Raw genomic sequence first — 15,980 nt, forward strand, 5'->3', positions numbered from 1 at the left:
ATACCAACCATTTGAGAACAGTGACTCCTACAGCATGTGTTTCAGGGTGGAAATGATCAGAATCATCTTTATTGGCCAAGATGTGTTTATGCATACAAGGAATTTGACTCCAGTTTAGTGGCTCTCGATGTATTCACACACAACACAATAATCTTCAGAGAGATATACAAGGAATGTCTATAAACAGGTGAAATCACTGATATGATATTTTACATTTACTCAAATCCCTTATTGAGAAAATTCTGAAATTTTACAGACCATGTGAGATATACCTTAATTAATAATATATGAAATTATGATATTCATTGTAAATGGACAGTCTGTCCTTCACAAGTCTGTAGCAGGATGGCTCTCTTTCTGATATAACACCAGAACTTTAAACTTTTTACTTTTACTTGTCCCCAGTGAAATTTGTCTTGTAGGCAGTTGAAACAAGCCTAAATAAACCACCCACACACACACACACACACACACACACACACACACACACACACACACTTGAACATAAAATGCACATGAACTATAATGAAGGCCATCACAACATTGTCAGTTGGCCATGGTAAAACTGTGCAGTTTTGGACCCATACTTGCTTTTTATTTACCACTCCATCACTGCAGACATGTACTTCTAATGTGTGTGGGAACTGAGGGGATTCCTCCCGCGAATGCCTCTCTCTCTCTCTCTCTCCCTCTCTCTCAGGATGGTTACAGAGGGATTATTAGACAGTAATCCCACACTCACAATGTGCATGCGCAAACTGAAGTGCGTGCGTCTGGAGAGGGACGGTTTGCTGTTAACACAACGACAAACTGCGCGCAAATCTCCTCTACGATAAGTGGCGGTGATGAATTAAATGAGGTAAGGTCACTTTTTTTAAGGTTTGTCTGTCAGCAAATCCAAAGACTTGTTCGGGGGGTCATTGTCACTTAGTTTCTCGTCCTGTTTCAGACTGCAGGATTAAACCGGGCTGTCCCGTTACTGACTGAGCTGCATTTGCAACAAATGACAAATGAAAGAATGATCTGAACTTGTTCTCGTATAGATCAAGTCATATGTGTTTTATATGGGGGAAATAAACAGCAAACTCTATGCATGGGTGACACAATGTGCTCTTGTTGCCTTGTGGAGTGAATAATGCGTCGTGTGGTGACCCACTTGGCAAATAGAGCCCGGGTTGTTCATATTCAAGTCACAATGCAGCTCCACAGGAAAACTAATGAAACTACATTTCAGATGCACCTGCGAACATTTTTACGCATCATCTTCTTACCGACACTCCAGAGAAATACAGTCTGTAAATTCAACAAGACAAGTTTTATTAACATATAGAAATGGCACATCAGTCTGTGTTATCTGTCACAAGAGGTGGAGGAAGTACTCTGATTCTTGTTGAAGTAGTTGAAGTAGAAATTCCACAGTATACGTAGGGAATCTTCAATAATGAAGAATTCAAATTTTTAAAAATCTATTTAAAATCTTACCTTAAAAAAACATGTTTCACCAGTATCTTAAAAAAAGTACCTATTATGCAGTAAAATTATATGTATTTCTATTTTTATATGATTATATATTTTATGAATGGATTATTACTGATGTATTCACTTGTAAGCAGCATTTAGTACGTTATGATGGACCTAATTTTTTACTACATACACAACAATGCATTATATTTTATAAAGTGATCATTTGTTTTTGAATGTAAAATCTTAATTTCCAAAGTAACCTGTTACTGTTGCTGTTTTTAAATAGTTTTTATTTAACCTTTATTTAAACAGGTGAAGTCAGAAACCTCTTTTACACTGGAGACCTGGTCAAGACAGCAGCATAAAAAGTTGCAGACAAACCACTTCTAAAAACAGATAATAATACTAAGCTAAAAGTTGGTTAAGAACAGATTGACATATAACTTTGAATTCAGAGATAATTTGTCTGATTCATCAATTTAAAGTCATGCTGCATCTCTCTCTGTGCATTTTGTGATCTGAGATAATAATTGTAAGATGAACTCCATAAAATACATTTGCAGTGATGTGATGAGAGTTTGTCCAGAATAGTTTTATAAATAGAAAATATACCAGTAACTCTACCGACATACGGACAGAGACGACCAGCCAACTCTGCAATACTAATAAATAGTGTGAATATTTAATAAATAGTGAAAAAGTACAATGTTTCATCAGAAATGCAATTAAGTAGAAGTATCATAAATTGGAAAGTACAAGTATCTCAAGTACTTGAGTAAATGTACTTAGTTACATTTCAACACTGCCTGTCACCACCTGTAAGCATTTTAAAATGTCAGATTAAGGCTGCTGTTTTTACTTCAAGTGTGTTGAGAGTTGTTTATGAAATGATTGCTGTCCCCTCTTCTCTTTTGAGTTCTGACTTTAATCAGTGAAAGTGAATTTATCCAGTTTTTGGTAACATTTCATATTTTGTAGAAAACATATGTAGTAGTTTTTTTTTTCACTGTCACACACAGAAAAACACTATGAGCTGCCAGGATTGCACAGGATTATGGTTGTCATCTTGTCCCACATTTTAATATAATCGTATGAATCCTGGCATCAGATAACAGAGGTTAATCTTTGTTTTTGCATTTGTCAAGCCCATACTATACATAATATTACATAGATATTGATTTTCTGTGTATCACTTGTGTATGAATTCTAACAATAACTGTTTCAGCTCTTAAGGACTTGCTGGCCGCCTGTTCCTCTGCACAATAGGAGAAGCTGGAAGTGGACCGAGTCACAAAAACATTGTGTGCTCATCAAAGCGTGCACACTAATGCTGTCTCCTCTCAGGACTGGATGTACACCCATACTAGCTCATGGACAACAAGTGCTCACTTGACATGTCAGTGTCTGTATCAAGAACAGGATGTCTAAATGTGAGCTGATCGAGCTGAAGGACCTCAGTGTAAATGATCCCATCGAGCTGGCTGCTCCTGTGGCCCGCACAGCTCCGCCGCCCCCTTTAAACCCAGGTCACCCCAGCCACTTCCACGTTGTCCGTCTGGTTGGAGACAGCGTCAGCATCGAGGCAGGAGAGACCGGTGTGGGTCATGACTTCCAGCCCTACGGTTACACTCATCTCACTTGGTGTGACCTGTGTGGAGAATTCATCTGGGGTCTTTATAAGCAGAGTTTACGCTGTGCCAGTGAGTACATTTAACACATGAACACGTGTGAATATTTTTAAAGGATGAGCCTTCAACAAATCCCATAAAATAACCAAAATCAGCAACAAATTAATTAGTGTTGTCTGTGTATCCAAAGCCTGATAAAGTTATGTGCCACAGTGTTCCATTGTTTTCCAAAAAATATTAAAAACACATCAGTGAGCCACACTGTTGCACTGGGTGACACATTCCTTCATTACAAGAAACATGGGAACTGTACTTTATGTTGAGCTGATCACATAAAACACCATCCTGCCACCGTAAATACTCACTAGTGCAGCAAATCTGCAGCTGAAAATAGTCCCCAATAAATACACAATTTACTCCTGTTTGATTATCATTTGCTAAAAACTACAGTCCCCACCTGTTTTAGTATATATTTAGCCTTTTTCAAATTAAATATATATTCATGCCCTATTTTTAAAAGACAACCCATTTTGTAAATTGCTTTTTAGTTAATTAATGAGAGACAGACTAAAGCATTGTTGGTTTTGGTCTTTTCATGGGATTCATTGACAATAAGAAAAATAACACCAGCCTTATCCTTTGAGTTTTGGCGTGTAAATGATAAGCATGTTTTTCACTGTAGCCAGTGACCTAAAAAGCAAAGACAGGCAACGAGACACTAAATCTGCATCACACGAGACAGGATGACGTACAGTGTATAGGCTGCCTTGAATTGACATGTTCCTGCAAATTGGGTTAATATTGTAAGGAAAAAAAATGTGGTTGCTTACCTGGGTTTTGTAAATAAAACTGGTATTCAGATAAAACCATTAACCTTTCAATTAGTAAGAAAGTCATGTACATCCACAGCTCACAAAGTTGTGATAAAGTCGTCACTTTCCAGATTCCAGTTTCGCTCAAACGCAGGATGCTCGTGTTATCTTTTCCATTCATGAGTAACTTTATCTCAGAGTTTGTCCCGGTCTGTAGGAAGGCCTGGCAAGCTTCATGTTTCACTGTATGTTGGTACACGAAGGGCCTGGGAATATTCATGTTCTCAGCATCATTTTACTCCAGACATATCTGTGGTATGTTAAAGCCCAGTCAACAAAGACATTAACTGTATCAATTACAAACAGCTGACAGAGAGATTAAATATCTAACATGAGCAATTTTTACTTTGCACATACACATTTTTGGTATGTTGCTTACATAAAACAGATACTCCCTCTAGGTTAATGTGTTTTGGGTGATCTTTTTCAGAACAGGGACAGAATATTGAACAAAATCAACACCGGAGGGCTCTAACACAACAAGTGTTGACCACGAGCCAAAGCATTACTCAGAATGCAGAATTTTCACCCTCTAATAATCACCCTCTAATCTCTCTCCCTCTCTCCCTCTCTTTGTCTCTCAGACTGCAGTTATACATGTCACTACCGCTGCCGACCATTCATCCAGCTGGACTGCAGCACAGATGGAAGTTTGTTAAAAGACCGGGCAGATTTCTCTGTCGACTCCATCGAGACAGACACAAATGTGGTGAGGAGCAAAGTCACAATCAAACAATAATTACAATAATCTATAACGCACATGAGAAGAAAGCCATGCTGCCTCCCTGTCATCATTTTAAAAAACTCATTATTTTTTAAAAACGATAGGAAAGAAATTATCCTTATCCTACCTCCATTCTTATTATGTAAAGCAGATGGAGGCTACCAGATTGTCCACAGCTGTCCACTCAGTGTCAGTGTGCCATATGTCCTCAAAGATACTGGTTTTATTACCTCCTTATTGTCAAGGCATCCATACAGCAACGTCATTTAGGAGAGAGCTGAGAGGAGGGGACGACTTAACAACTTCACAATTAAACAGCTGCCCTTATTTCAGAAATACCACCAATTCTGACACTAGTGAGGGTCCTGAAGCACCACAGATTGGCTTTGATTCACTGTTTCGCAACACAAACATTATTGATATGCTTTGGCTTGAGTTGATATACAGTTTACTATCATTTATGATTGTGCACAGCACAACATTACTGATTTAATTTTGATAAACTACTCATGAAAAACTCCTTTTAGAAAATGGGGAGCTGACAAGATAGATATATAGACATGTCTACCAAAAAACAAGATCACAAAGCTTGCTTTTTGTCTTTTCTTAACGACTTTGTTTTGCAAAATAAATTCTACTGTCAACACAGATTTAGCCAGTGAACTGAAACCAGAGATGAAGCATCTTTTTATGAGAGTATAACAGTACATACATACAGTATATTCTGGCTTTTGAGGTCTAAATTCTTGCATCTTTGGTTTACGCCTTCGGGAAAGCTGCAGCAACAGTGAATCCATCAAAAATAATGAAATGATGGAGATGGACAAAAATAAATGATTTCACACACATTTCAGTAAGATCTGGGTTACACATATGTAAAATTATCCTTAAAATTAGTCTGTGAGGAACTCTTTCACACTGTGTTCTCACACACATCAGGAGAACATTACTCTGAATACGTTTATCTGACCACAGTGGGCTGATCCTTCAGACGTCTTTGTGAGGTTTTATTGTCTGGGAGGAGCAAAATGGAAATGTTGAGGTCAAAAGAGCTGTTAGCAGAGATCTCTCCAGATGGAAGAGAGAAGCTATCCCTGACATACAACTCTCGAGATCATTGGTAGATACCAGCAATGACAGAAATCTGAGAGGGTTTGCCTTAAAGTTGCCGCTCACCTGAACTTTGGAGATGACTTGGGGAAGCACAGAAAGCAGCACATTCTCCAGTCAGGACGAAAGCAAATCAGAGCTGGAACTGTATTTTACTGCCTGTACATCTTTCTTTCACAAGGTCAGAAGGTCAACGGTGAGGCTACGACATATGTAGTTCATCAGTTCTGGTCAAAAAGCAGTTTTCATATTCTGTTGGGTGAATGATTATGTATGTCTTGATTTTGTAACTACAGACAAACAGCTTGAATTGATTTTACTCTTATTTCTGTGCGGTTCTGTCACTTTCTCCTCATCCTCAAAGCTCAGTGGTGAAGACAGGCTATCTGATGACATCATGTGGCCTATTTGCTGTACTGTACCTGCTCTTTTTCTTTTCAGGATGAACAGATTGATTTGAGTAAACAGGAATTGAGTGTTGGTGAGATCCAACAGAAGGTTCAGGAGTATAATGCTCAGGTCAACAGCAGTCTCTACATGGTGATTGTGAGTAACTAATAAACCTTTTTTTCTGAATATTCACACATATAAAGATAGCAGACCACAGTATGATGATATTGTGTAAAACTATTTCACTCCCATTCTTACACTACGAATCTGTCTACCTTGCAGAATAAAGACGGGTCCTACACTGGTTTCATCAAGGTCCACTTTCAGTTAGTTCGTCCCATCTCCCTCCCTCCTCCTCAGAGCCTGGAGGAAGATCAGCAGGGCGCACTGATGAAGCGACGTACATCTTTCTACCTCCCCAAAGACACTGCAAAGCACCTGCACATAAGCTCCCAAACACGGGTACGCGAAGTCATCGAGGCATTGCTCAATAAATTTACCCTGGTGGACAACCCAGCCAAGTTTTCCCTGTTTGAACGCACTGACAGACAAAATCAAGGTAAGAATCCTCAATACTGTGTAGATACTAGAAAACAAAATAGTACCTCCAAGTATTATCCTCTGAGGTACTGATTTTTTTCTTCTTTTTTGTTTGTTTTACTCAGTGTACATGCGTAAACTGTCTGACGATGAGTGTCCCCTCTACCTTCGCTTGTGTGCTGGTCCGAGTGAAAAAGTCCTGAGTCTGGTCTTGAAGGAGAATGAGACGGGGGAGGTGAATGTAAGTTTTCATTTGTGAATGAAGTCAAATGATAAACTTGTCAATATATACAACTAAATATGTATATATGTACTGTTCATACAGCTCTTTTTAATTAAATTGCTTACCTCCACAGTGGGATGCATTTAGCTTTCCTGAGTTGTGCAACTTTCTGCGAATTCTGCAGCGTGAGGAGGAAGAACATGTACGACAGATAGTGAAGCGATACGCTCTTGCCAGAGAGATGATGAAGAAGGCCATGTCAAGGATTACTACTCCTGGTTGACCTTGTTTAAAGCCAGAGACATTCATCTGATCCTCATATTTGAAGATGAAGAAGAACCTCCTCCACCGACCATCAGTGAGAAGGTTTATAGCTGTGTAAAAGGGAAGGAAATAGCTCAGAAAGGTTTTTAAAGAAGCAGGGACGCTGGTGTTATATTAAATGTGAACTACGTAAAAATTTAGGCTACTTTTTGTGCCAGAGTTGTGAATTGAATGGGTAAAATAAATTATAGATTATTTTGGACTTAATTGGATGCAGTTTTTTGTTTTTTTGTTTTTTTGAAAAACATGCTGCTCTGATTAGATTATTTATATTGGTTTTAAAAACACATTCTGTTCATTTATAATGTGATATTTAGTTTTGTTTTTAAATTTTGGCACTTTAATGAACCTGTGAAATCAAGTTGGGCAAATAAAAATGTGAAACATTGTGTTTATATTCTAATTATCTAATAAACTGGTGATAGTAATGGGCCATTTGATGTCATTGTTATGGTGATTTCAAATTTTACATGAAGTACAAGGTTTGATAGACTGTTTGCTCACATTCTAGTGTTGTAAGCCAAAGCAGATCTGGCCAAAAGTAAATGAACACCCAAAAATTACACACATATGTGATTATAAAACATCTTATTGAAAATCATGGACATTTTTTTACTATTATAAAAGCCCCACTCTTCCAGTAAGGATTTCCACAAAATTTTGGAACCTGGCAGCCAAGATTTAGTCTCTGCAGCTTTAAAATTGATCACAAAGGTGTTGAAATAGGTTAGGGGTCAGTGTTTGTGCAAGCCCTCAAGTTCTTCCACACTATACTCAGAAACACACTTTTTATTTGTGCATAAGGGCATTGTCATGTTGAAACGGGAAAAAACTTTCCCCACACTGTTATAATGCTATAAAGCTGTAAGCACACTATTGCCTAACATATCATTGTATGTTGCAGCATTAATGGACAGGTTCACAATTTTACAAGTCTGTCATAAAACAATAGTCTGGTGCCCAAATGAACATTGACACATGTTTTTCTTGCCATAATCATTCCTCCTGTCCATACTGGCCATTAGAAGATCCCTTCATAATGCACTTGCAATATAAGCGATGGGGGCCAAAATCCACAGTCCTCCTTCTGTGCAAAAATGTATTTAAAAGTTTATCTGAAGTTAATGTGAAGATTCAGCTGTCCAAATTAGTCAAATCAAGTAGATATCTTTTAATGTTACAGTCTTTTCCTGTCCGAGGAAACACAAATATGGAATTTGATGCTAGAAAGAAATGTGGCAGATATTCACTTGAAAAATGCATTTTTCCACAAAATGACTGTGTTGACACACTGTGGATTTTGGCCCCTCTCACTTGAAAGCACATTTGAAGGGGATCTTTTAATAGCCAGTATGAACAGGAGGAATGATTACGGTGAGGAAAACCTCTTTCAGTGTTCATATGGGCATCTGACTGTTAGACAAACTTGAAAAATTGTGAACCAACCTTTAAGATTACCCTCTATTAGGGTTTGTGGTGTCCATATATTTTTGGCTATATAGTGTACCATACTGGCATACTCTTCACAATGTCTAATTAAAGGGACAAGCAGTGAGTCTCCAGTACGTTTTTGCTCCACAAGCTGCTTTGCTGGTACGGTTTTCCACTTTCACGCTCCTGTCCATGTGGTGGCGCCACCTGTAGGCAGCCGCCAGAGAAAATCACAGAGAGGAAGAAGAAGAACGTGTAGCATTACTTAGCATAAACAGCTAGCTGTGTATGTGTGTGTGTATGTGTGTGTGTTATGAGGTCTTTGCTTGAACAAATTTAGCAAGCCAAAATCATCAAAGACTATTTTAATACCTGCGAACAGACCAAAATCCACTTTCGGTATGTTTTCAACTGATCTGAATGCCACAGTTCAGTCACTCATCAAACCAGCTATCGTTAGCTTTTGACAGCGTTACTTTGTAAACCACATTTATACGTTTTGACCTGAGCTAATGCTAGTAAGAACTGTGTCGTTAGTTAATGTTAATGTCAGGAGCCGGGACATGAAGTGACATAAATGTTACTGTAACTAACTCGGGTAACGTTAAGACCAATTTCTCTACCGTCTTGTCGTAGCTAGCCAAGTTAGCTGCCTCTGTCCAGATAACCTTAGCAATGTCCCAGAGCCCTGCAGACCAAGCAGGGCTAACTAACGTTATTCAGGGTTTTCTTCACTTCAGATACAAATTAAACCTGATTTTAGAGAAGGGTAGTCAGGTTTGTGACGCTGGCAGGGTCGTGTTAACATAATATTGAATTTTCTGGTTGCAATGTCATGTAAGTTAGCTTAACTGGCCTTCTGTAAACTGATACAAGACATATGACCCAATTTAAGGCTATCAATCTTATAATTATCTTAGCTAAGTTTCATATTTATAAGTGTATGTTTGCCAACAAAAAAGCTTCTCTTCTCAGTTTTTCATGAAGAATGTAACCAATAACAGACCATTAAATCTTCCACTAATAAGAAGGCTGTAGAAATTGTAACTGAGTGTTTTGCTTTTAATGTCTTACTTTAACTGTACTCTGTTTATGTCAATTATGTATTTAGTTTTTATACATTATTTTTATTCTTTTTTTATTTGTATTTAATTTTCCTTCTATTTCTTATGTGTTGGTCATGAACACCCCTGGCATTTTGTTCCCAAGAATGTACCTCATGTTCATTCATGTACTTAATAAACTGGGCGAGGCTTTTTTATATATAAGGTAGAGTTTTGGTCTCTGTCTATGGTACGACTTTTCTTGTCTACAGGACAAGTGTCAATTCAGGATCAGCAAGAAATGTGTAACTAACTAAATTAGTTTACATGTGTTCTAATATTTTGCATAAAATTACTAAACCACTTCCTTTCAATGTGTCAGTTTTCCAAGGTGTCATTTCCTGAAGGGTCACATTCATCTGGTGCAGTAACACTGTAGCACTACTGGCAGTCCTGTGACCCAAGAAAATAATGTGCTGCAGCTGAAGATGGGTGGTAGCGGCTCCAAATCCAAAGGATTTTGGCCTTTTTCTGGCTCAGGTAGTGTGGATGATCCAACCAAAGATGGAAATGAGCGGCCACTGGCGAGAGTGCGAAGTTTCCCAGGTGCAACACCTTTTGTGTTTACTAGACGAAGGTAAATAATGCCTCAGTGGGTTGTGTGCACCAATATACATATCATTTGTTGTTGTTGTTTTTCTTAAGGTATTGTACTGTACCAGACTCACAGACTGATATACAGCATAAATGACAAAACATACATGCAGTACATGCTCCAAACATCCTGACCAAACCTCACCTAAAAAATGCACGATTGGGCTAACATGACATGCCCTTAGAACAAGCTAGAGAATATTGTATGACGTTGTGTTTTATTTGCTACCAAAAGTACTAAATTGAAAAACCCAACACTGCTATAAAGGCCTGGCTATCGTGAGGTGTACCTGTGTTTGCACAGAAAACATTCCCACACATGTTCACATTCAGCCGGAGCTGTTGACTCTGGCTAAGACGGAGTCAAATTCATGCCGTTTGCACATCAATTCTGACCCATCCACTGACTGACTGCACATTATTGTGTTACCAGGATTTCTTGGATCAAGTGACACATGTTCATTCAGCCAATTTCCACAATAATGTGTCCACTATAATTTCATTTTCCTGTTTTTTTAAAAATTTTTTATTGTTGTTGACTTAAGTGGACAAAAACATATTGTAGTCCTCTGCTGCTGTAGCTGATCTGCAGTGGACTTAACTTCCCTCTTACACTACTGTTGTACTGAGTTGTTATTTGCATACCTGTGGCTGAGCTGTTAGCATACCGTACTCCTCTGACATTTCAAAAACAGGGCATTTTATATATAAGAAGACAGCTGACTAGTGTTTTTTTATTTCTGATACCATTTTAGGTAAACTACACATTGTAATGTAGCGGAGGCATAAGGACACTAAACAGCTGGTTGTGACGTGCTATGGGGGGCCTAGCATCCTAAAAAATTAATTTTTTCATTATGATTTTGCATTTTTTTTACTCATTTTCTCATTGGCTAGCTCTCTTTTTTGTGTAAAAATAAATAGTTTGTACACAATTAATGTTTGATATTCTCTAGATTGTGTGATATAAATTAACGATAAAATGACTCAAGCCACAATTCCTCCAGTTTTCATCAACCTGTGATTTAAGTATCAACAGAATTTGCAAATGTTAGGATGGATACAGACAAATTACTAGCATATTATGTATTTACAGATAATTCATTTTGCCTCTCTGCTGCAGCTCTATGTACTTTGACGAAGACGGTGACTTGGCCCACGAGTTCTATGAAGAGACAATTGTGACAAAAAACGGACGTAAAAAAGCCAAGCTGAGGAGGATTCAAAAAAACTTAACACCTCAGGTGAGAATCATACTCCTAAACTAGGACTTTGCTTACCAATGCTAGTTCTCTGTATTGTCAGCTGAAACAATTTCATCTCTTTTGTATCCTTCCAGGGAATTATAAGGCTGGACCACCCTTGCATCCATGTAGATTTCCCAGTTGTCCTCTGTGAAGCCTGACGACGACTGAGCAGTGTCTCAGATTTGCCACTGTCAACTCCGTCCTGTGGTTTCCCTTACAGCTGGATACCAGAACCACCTTTTAAAATAACATGATCTCTTGATATATATGATGCCCTTATGTGGACAGGCTGATGCAATGTGTGCCGAGCCTCTGCATGTGATCTGTTTTTGGCTTGTGTGCAGTTAGACACAGTATAGTCACCTATGGGGGATCTAGAAGGGTGCCAAGTTGGCAAAACGTACTCAGTTTACAGATCATGGTTTGTGTGCATGTAAGCGTGTATGTGTGTGTGCAGACACGGGATGAAATGTGACAGAGTCCTGAATTTATTGCTGCAGATTTTCTGGGATGTTTCATAGAACTCTAGAGGAGTTTAAGGAGATTGTAATCAGCTCTTCCCCACGTCACAGTCATATCTAGAGCAGGAAAGTTCAAGTGCACACTTGAGTTTTTTGACACCATCATGACTTGATTTATTATGCATGGAAAAGGATCTACTTATTGGTAAAAGCCTTGGGAGTTGACAATCAGTGGCCCACAAAATTAAAAGTGGATAACGTCATATTATAATGTTTGAAGGACTGGTAACGATGACCTCGGTGTGACCAGACCTCAGAGCCACACATGTACACAGCAGCAGTGAGTCTAATAAGAGATACTGTTGTTTCTGTTGCTGCTTTGGCATACTATGTTTCACTTTTAATTTATTATAACTGTTTTTTAATTACAATTTGAAACGCTGAACTGTGTCATGGTCCTCTTTTTATATTGATCCACCGTAGTTGAGCAGTATTTTTAGGTGCATTTACTTCACAAGTCTAGATCAATTGGAGAAGAAAATCTATGGATTTTCTTGGATGATTTTATAATCATTGCTTATAAAAATTGCATGTGTAAAATAGATACTACACTATTAATGTAGTCATGTTGTGGGTATATTTTCTGGGGATTAGGAAGTTCTAGCAACCTTGGGGGAATTTATTAATTTAATTTACATTGTACAACTGAAAAATTACTTAAGTCCACTCGGTAGCTTTTTCTGCAGATTTTTCAGGGTTTTATTATCTCCCTGTCACATATGACCACTTGTTAATGCAGTAACAGACTTGCATGTGTGAATTTAGACCTGCGTTGTGTGAAATATTTACAGAAATATTTCCTTGCTTTTGGGAGGACATGGAGTACTAATCTCACTTGATTTCTAAAATCCAGGCTGCAGCCCTGATAGACACCACATTTTAATGGGTGATTTAATACAAAATACTGCAATAATTATATTATTCAATCATAAAGTCATGTTACCTAGAGATCTAAAGGACCTGAAGATGAACATTTGGAATCCAAAGTTTTAAAGCTGTGGGTTTGGACCAATCATGCTGACACATTTTTTTTCAATAATCTACATAATGGTACCTCCATCTGGAGTTGTGTAGTTTGCGTTCCAAACCGAAATGCTGGAAGAGTGAAAGAAGTTTCCAGAAGAAGTCTCTTTTCAGCCGTGTCAAATGAACCTTTATATAACAATAATTTGGCAAGCTAGTAAGAGCAATTTGTCAAAATGTCTCTTGTAACAATGGAAAATTCAGATTTTTAGCAAAGGTTAAAAAAACTCATGAATTGACAGGACCTGTTCACTCATTACAAATCATGCCCCTGACCTCCACCTGAGATTGAAAAAAAGAGCCACCTGCAGAGGAAATTGCGAAGGCAAACCATTGTCAGGGGGCTTAAGTGTGTGTGTGTCTGCTAATGAGAGACGGATGAAGATAAGACAAAAGTGAAGGTCGTGAATGCCATCTCCATGGGAAAAGGTTCGCTATTAAGCTGTCTGTGATATTGTTCTCCTTTAGAGGATAAAACAGGCTGTGCCAAAATCCACTCCACTTTATTGCTTCCATGAAATGATTTTACTCTGCATAATGCTTTGTGCGTTTTTACCTCTGGGCAAGTACCCTTTTTAAGCTGAGTCCAGGGGAGAAAAGCCACAACAATTACTTTTTGTTTAATTTTACAAAGCTGTAATAATATGTAAGGACATGAAGTGAGAAAAAAGAAGACCTGACTCGGCAAACCGCCAAAACTTTGCTGACATGTGTCGGCACATTTGAGACATAAAAACTCCTTAAGTAAATAAAATATTATTTAAATCAGATTTATTATTCACAGGAACCATTGGCATCCTAAATGTGATTGTTTAAGAATTTGTGAATTAACCCTTTTTTAATTAAAATGTAAGATTTTTGCCTTTATTGGACTGTTGACATTAAATAGGCAGACAGGAAACAAGGGAGAGAGAGTTATGACGTGCAACAAAAGTCCCTGACTGGAAGTGAACAAAGGATTGTATAAACAACACCAGAAAAATCCAGAATACTATATGATGACTCAGGTTTAACAACTGGGACGGCCTTATGTCTTCATAAGACTTCAAAAGAAAGCTATTAGTCATGAGGTGCATGTTAGAAATTTAATGGTGATAATGAGGCTAAGACATCAATTATGTGACAACACGCTTTGTCTGTATGAACAATTTAAATATTAAACTCATGTGTTCGATGAGCTCATTTAGTTCAACTGAAGATAATCAATCTGTGAGTAATGTTTACCTTTTCAGCTCTTGAAAGGGGTATTTATGTGATGCATGAGTCTCATACAAATGAGTTAATTTGATAATGCAAACCCCAACATTGCAGCGGGCTTATAACTTCTTTACTTACAAACAGCACAAGTATAAGACATCTATATTAAGTCCTTAAACGCTGAAGTCATTTAGTGGCATCAGGATTCTTTTAGTTCTTGGTGACCTGCACATCTTGTAAGTAATAACTACAACTATAATTTGATGGCCCTCATGTAAGATCTTTCTTAAAATAGTCACATAACTGACACAGACCCTCCCTAGTTTCAAAACAAAAACTCACCATTCAAAGACGGGTTCACAATTTTCCAAGTCTGTCTTAAAACAATAAGTACCCAAATGGACTGTGAAACAGGTTTTTCTTGCCATAATCATTCCTCCAGTTCATACTAGCCATTAGAAGATCCCTTCATAATGCATTTACGATGTAAATGATGGGGGACAAAATCCAAACTTTAAACAATACTGCATCTTGTGACTCCACCATTTAAAACAACTATAATGTTTTGTGTGCCCAGTCAGTGACATCAGAACAATGTACTACAGCATGTTAGAGAAACAGGCATAGCAACTTGTTGAAACTCCCCTTTTTTCAAAGTGAATGTAAGCAAAATCCTATGGGGAGATGTTTTGCACATGTGTTTGTAACTTCAGATAGAGGTCAAACAGAGGTGGAGCCCGCAGGATATTTAAATACCAGTCAGTGGTGGATTTCAACACAGAATGAACAACTCCTTCTGTCTCTTTTGTTAAGAGGATTACACAGACTTTGATAATGGAGCAGAAGATCAATCTTGGCCTCTATGCATCCTGATCTCCAACAACAACTCAAACAGCTTCACTGAATTATTTTTATCCTGAAATTTGAGAAGCAGAGGCTACGGGTAAGAAAACTTCTTGAAACAACAGATTTTTAAAAAAGAATTATCATGTTATCAAGAATATGTTTGCTTTATCAACATGAAATATGTGTTGTCTTGCACATTTCTTGCACAGTGGGATCACATTTGTCACCATTTAGAGCAAGAGCTTGTATTCAAGCTTAAATGTATAGCAGACATCTTAAAAGACAAAGTACAAAATTAATGCTATTCCAGCACACTGCAACCAGCCAACTTTTTCAAAACTAAAATTATGCCCATTCTAAAGCTGTAAATAGAAACTTTGTAAATATGACCAGTGTTTCTAAAAAATAAAAAAAAAACTAGTGTGGTAGTCAATCTGCACATTATGTATGTTCTTTTTTAATCTATGCACCTTGAAACAAAAGTGCATGTTTGACTTTCAAACAGATGTTAGTGTTGGCAAAGTAATAAAACAGTTTTCTTCCATTTAATTTATGCTAAAGGGCCACAGTGAGACATGCATAACAGATTGCTAGACATAAACCTTTGTGTGAACAGGTTTTTAACAAATAAATTATGTTTTGGTAGATTGGTAGAGAGATTGTACAAGACATAGAAAGAAGAAAAGGGGACATATATAGGACATACATCCAGTAACAATGTATTAAGTACTACACATTTACTT

The 15,980-nt window shown here is 37.7% G+C and overlaps 2 protein-coding genes across 3 annotated transcripts; both read left to right on the forward strand.

Moving 5' to 3' along the window:
• Nucleotides 1-718: 718 nt before the first annotated feature.
• Nucleotides 719-7,478, forward strand: rassf1 (Ras association domain family member 1). 2 transcript variants are annotated; one of them, XM_042407569.1, is made up of 7 exons: nucleotides 719-859; nucleotides 2,690-3,164; nucleotides 4,549-4,673; nucleotides 6,240-6,344; nucleotides 6,471-6,747; nucleotides 6,854-6,969; nucleotides 7,085-7,478. In XM_042407569.1, exons 2-7 carry the CDS (start codon nucleotides 2,885-2,887, stop codon nucleotides 7,232-7,234), a joined length of 1,053 nt encoding a protein of 350 aa, XP_042263503.1. In that variant the 5' UTR covers nucleotides 719-859; nucleotides 2,690-2,884; the 3' UTR covers nucleotides 7,235-7,478. The 2 variants fall into 2 exon arrangements, with proteins under 2 accessions (XP_042263503.1, XP_042263504.1); XM_042407570.1 differs by lacking the exons at nucleotides 719-859; nucleotides 2,690-3,164; nucleotides 4,549-4,673 and adding an exon at nucleotides 5,264-5,994.
• A 1,493-nt stretch (nucleotides 7,479-8,971) lies between these two features.
• On the forward strand, nucleotides 8,972-12,219 carry tusc2b (tumor suppressor 2, mitochondrial calcium regulator b). The gene is made up of 4 exons (XM_042407571.1): nucleotides 8,972-9,105; nucleotides 10,132-10,386; nucleotides 11,527-11,647; nucleotides 11,743-12,219. Exons 2-4 carry the CDS (start codon nucleotides 10,238-10,240, stop codon nucleotides 11,806-11,808), a joined length of 336 nt encoding a protein of 111 aa, XP_042263505.1. The 5' UTR covers nucleotides 8,972-9,105; nucleotides 10,132-10,237; the 3' UTR covers nucleotides 11,809-12,219.
• Nucleotides 12,220-15,980: the final 3,761 nt, after the last annotated feature.

The sequence above is a fragment of the Thunnus maccoyii genome, chromosome 3 (genome assembly GCF_910596095.1).
Source record: "Thunnus maccoyii chromosome 3, fThuMac1.1, whole genome shotgun sequence".
Lineage (NCBI taxonomy): Eukaryota > Metazoa > Chordata > Actinopteri > Scombriformes > Scombridae > Thunnus > Thunnus maccoyii.

Excerpts from the sequence above, each read along its gene's own strand:
- rassf1 (XM_042407569.1), top strand. The coding sequence starts at position 2,885 with ATGTCTAAATGTGAGCTGATCGAGCTGAAGGACCTCAGTGTAAATGAT. Across the intron at positions 3,165-4,548 it reads GCAGAGTTTACGCTGTGCCA|ACTGCAGTTATACATGTCAC; the intron begins GTGAGTACATTT and ends TTTGTCTCTCAG. Across the intron at positions 6,345-6,470 it reads GCAGTCTCTACATGGTGATT|AATAAAGACGGGTCCTACAC; the intron begins GTGAGTAACTAA and ends TCTACCTTGCAG.
- tusc2b (XM_042407571.1), top strand. The coding sequence starts at position 10,238 with ATGGGTGGTAGCGGCTCCAAATCCAAAGGATTTTGGCCTTTTTCTGGC. Across the intron at positions 10,387-11,526 it reads TTTGTGTTTACTAGACGAAG|CTCTATGTACTTTGACGAAG; the intron begins GTAAATAATGCC and ends TCTCTGCTGCAG. Across the intron at positions 11,648-11,742 it reads AAAAAAACTTAACACCTCAG|GGAATTATAAGGCTGGACCA; the intron begins GTGAGAATCATA and ends GTATCCTTCCAG.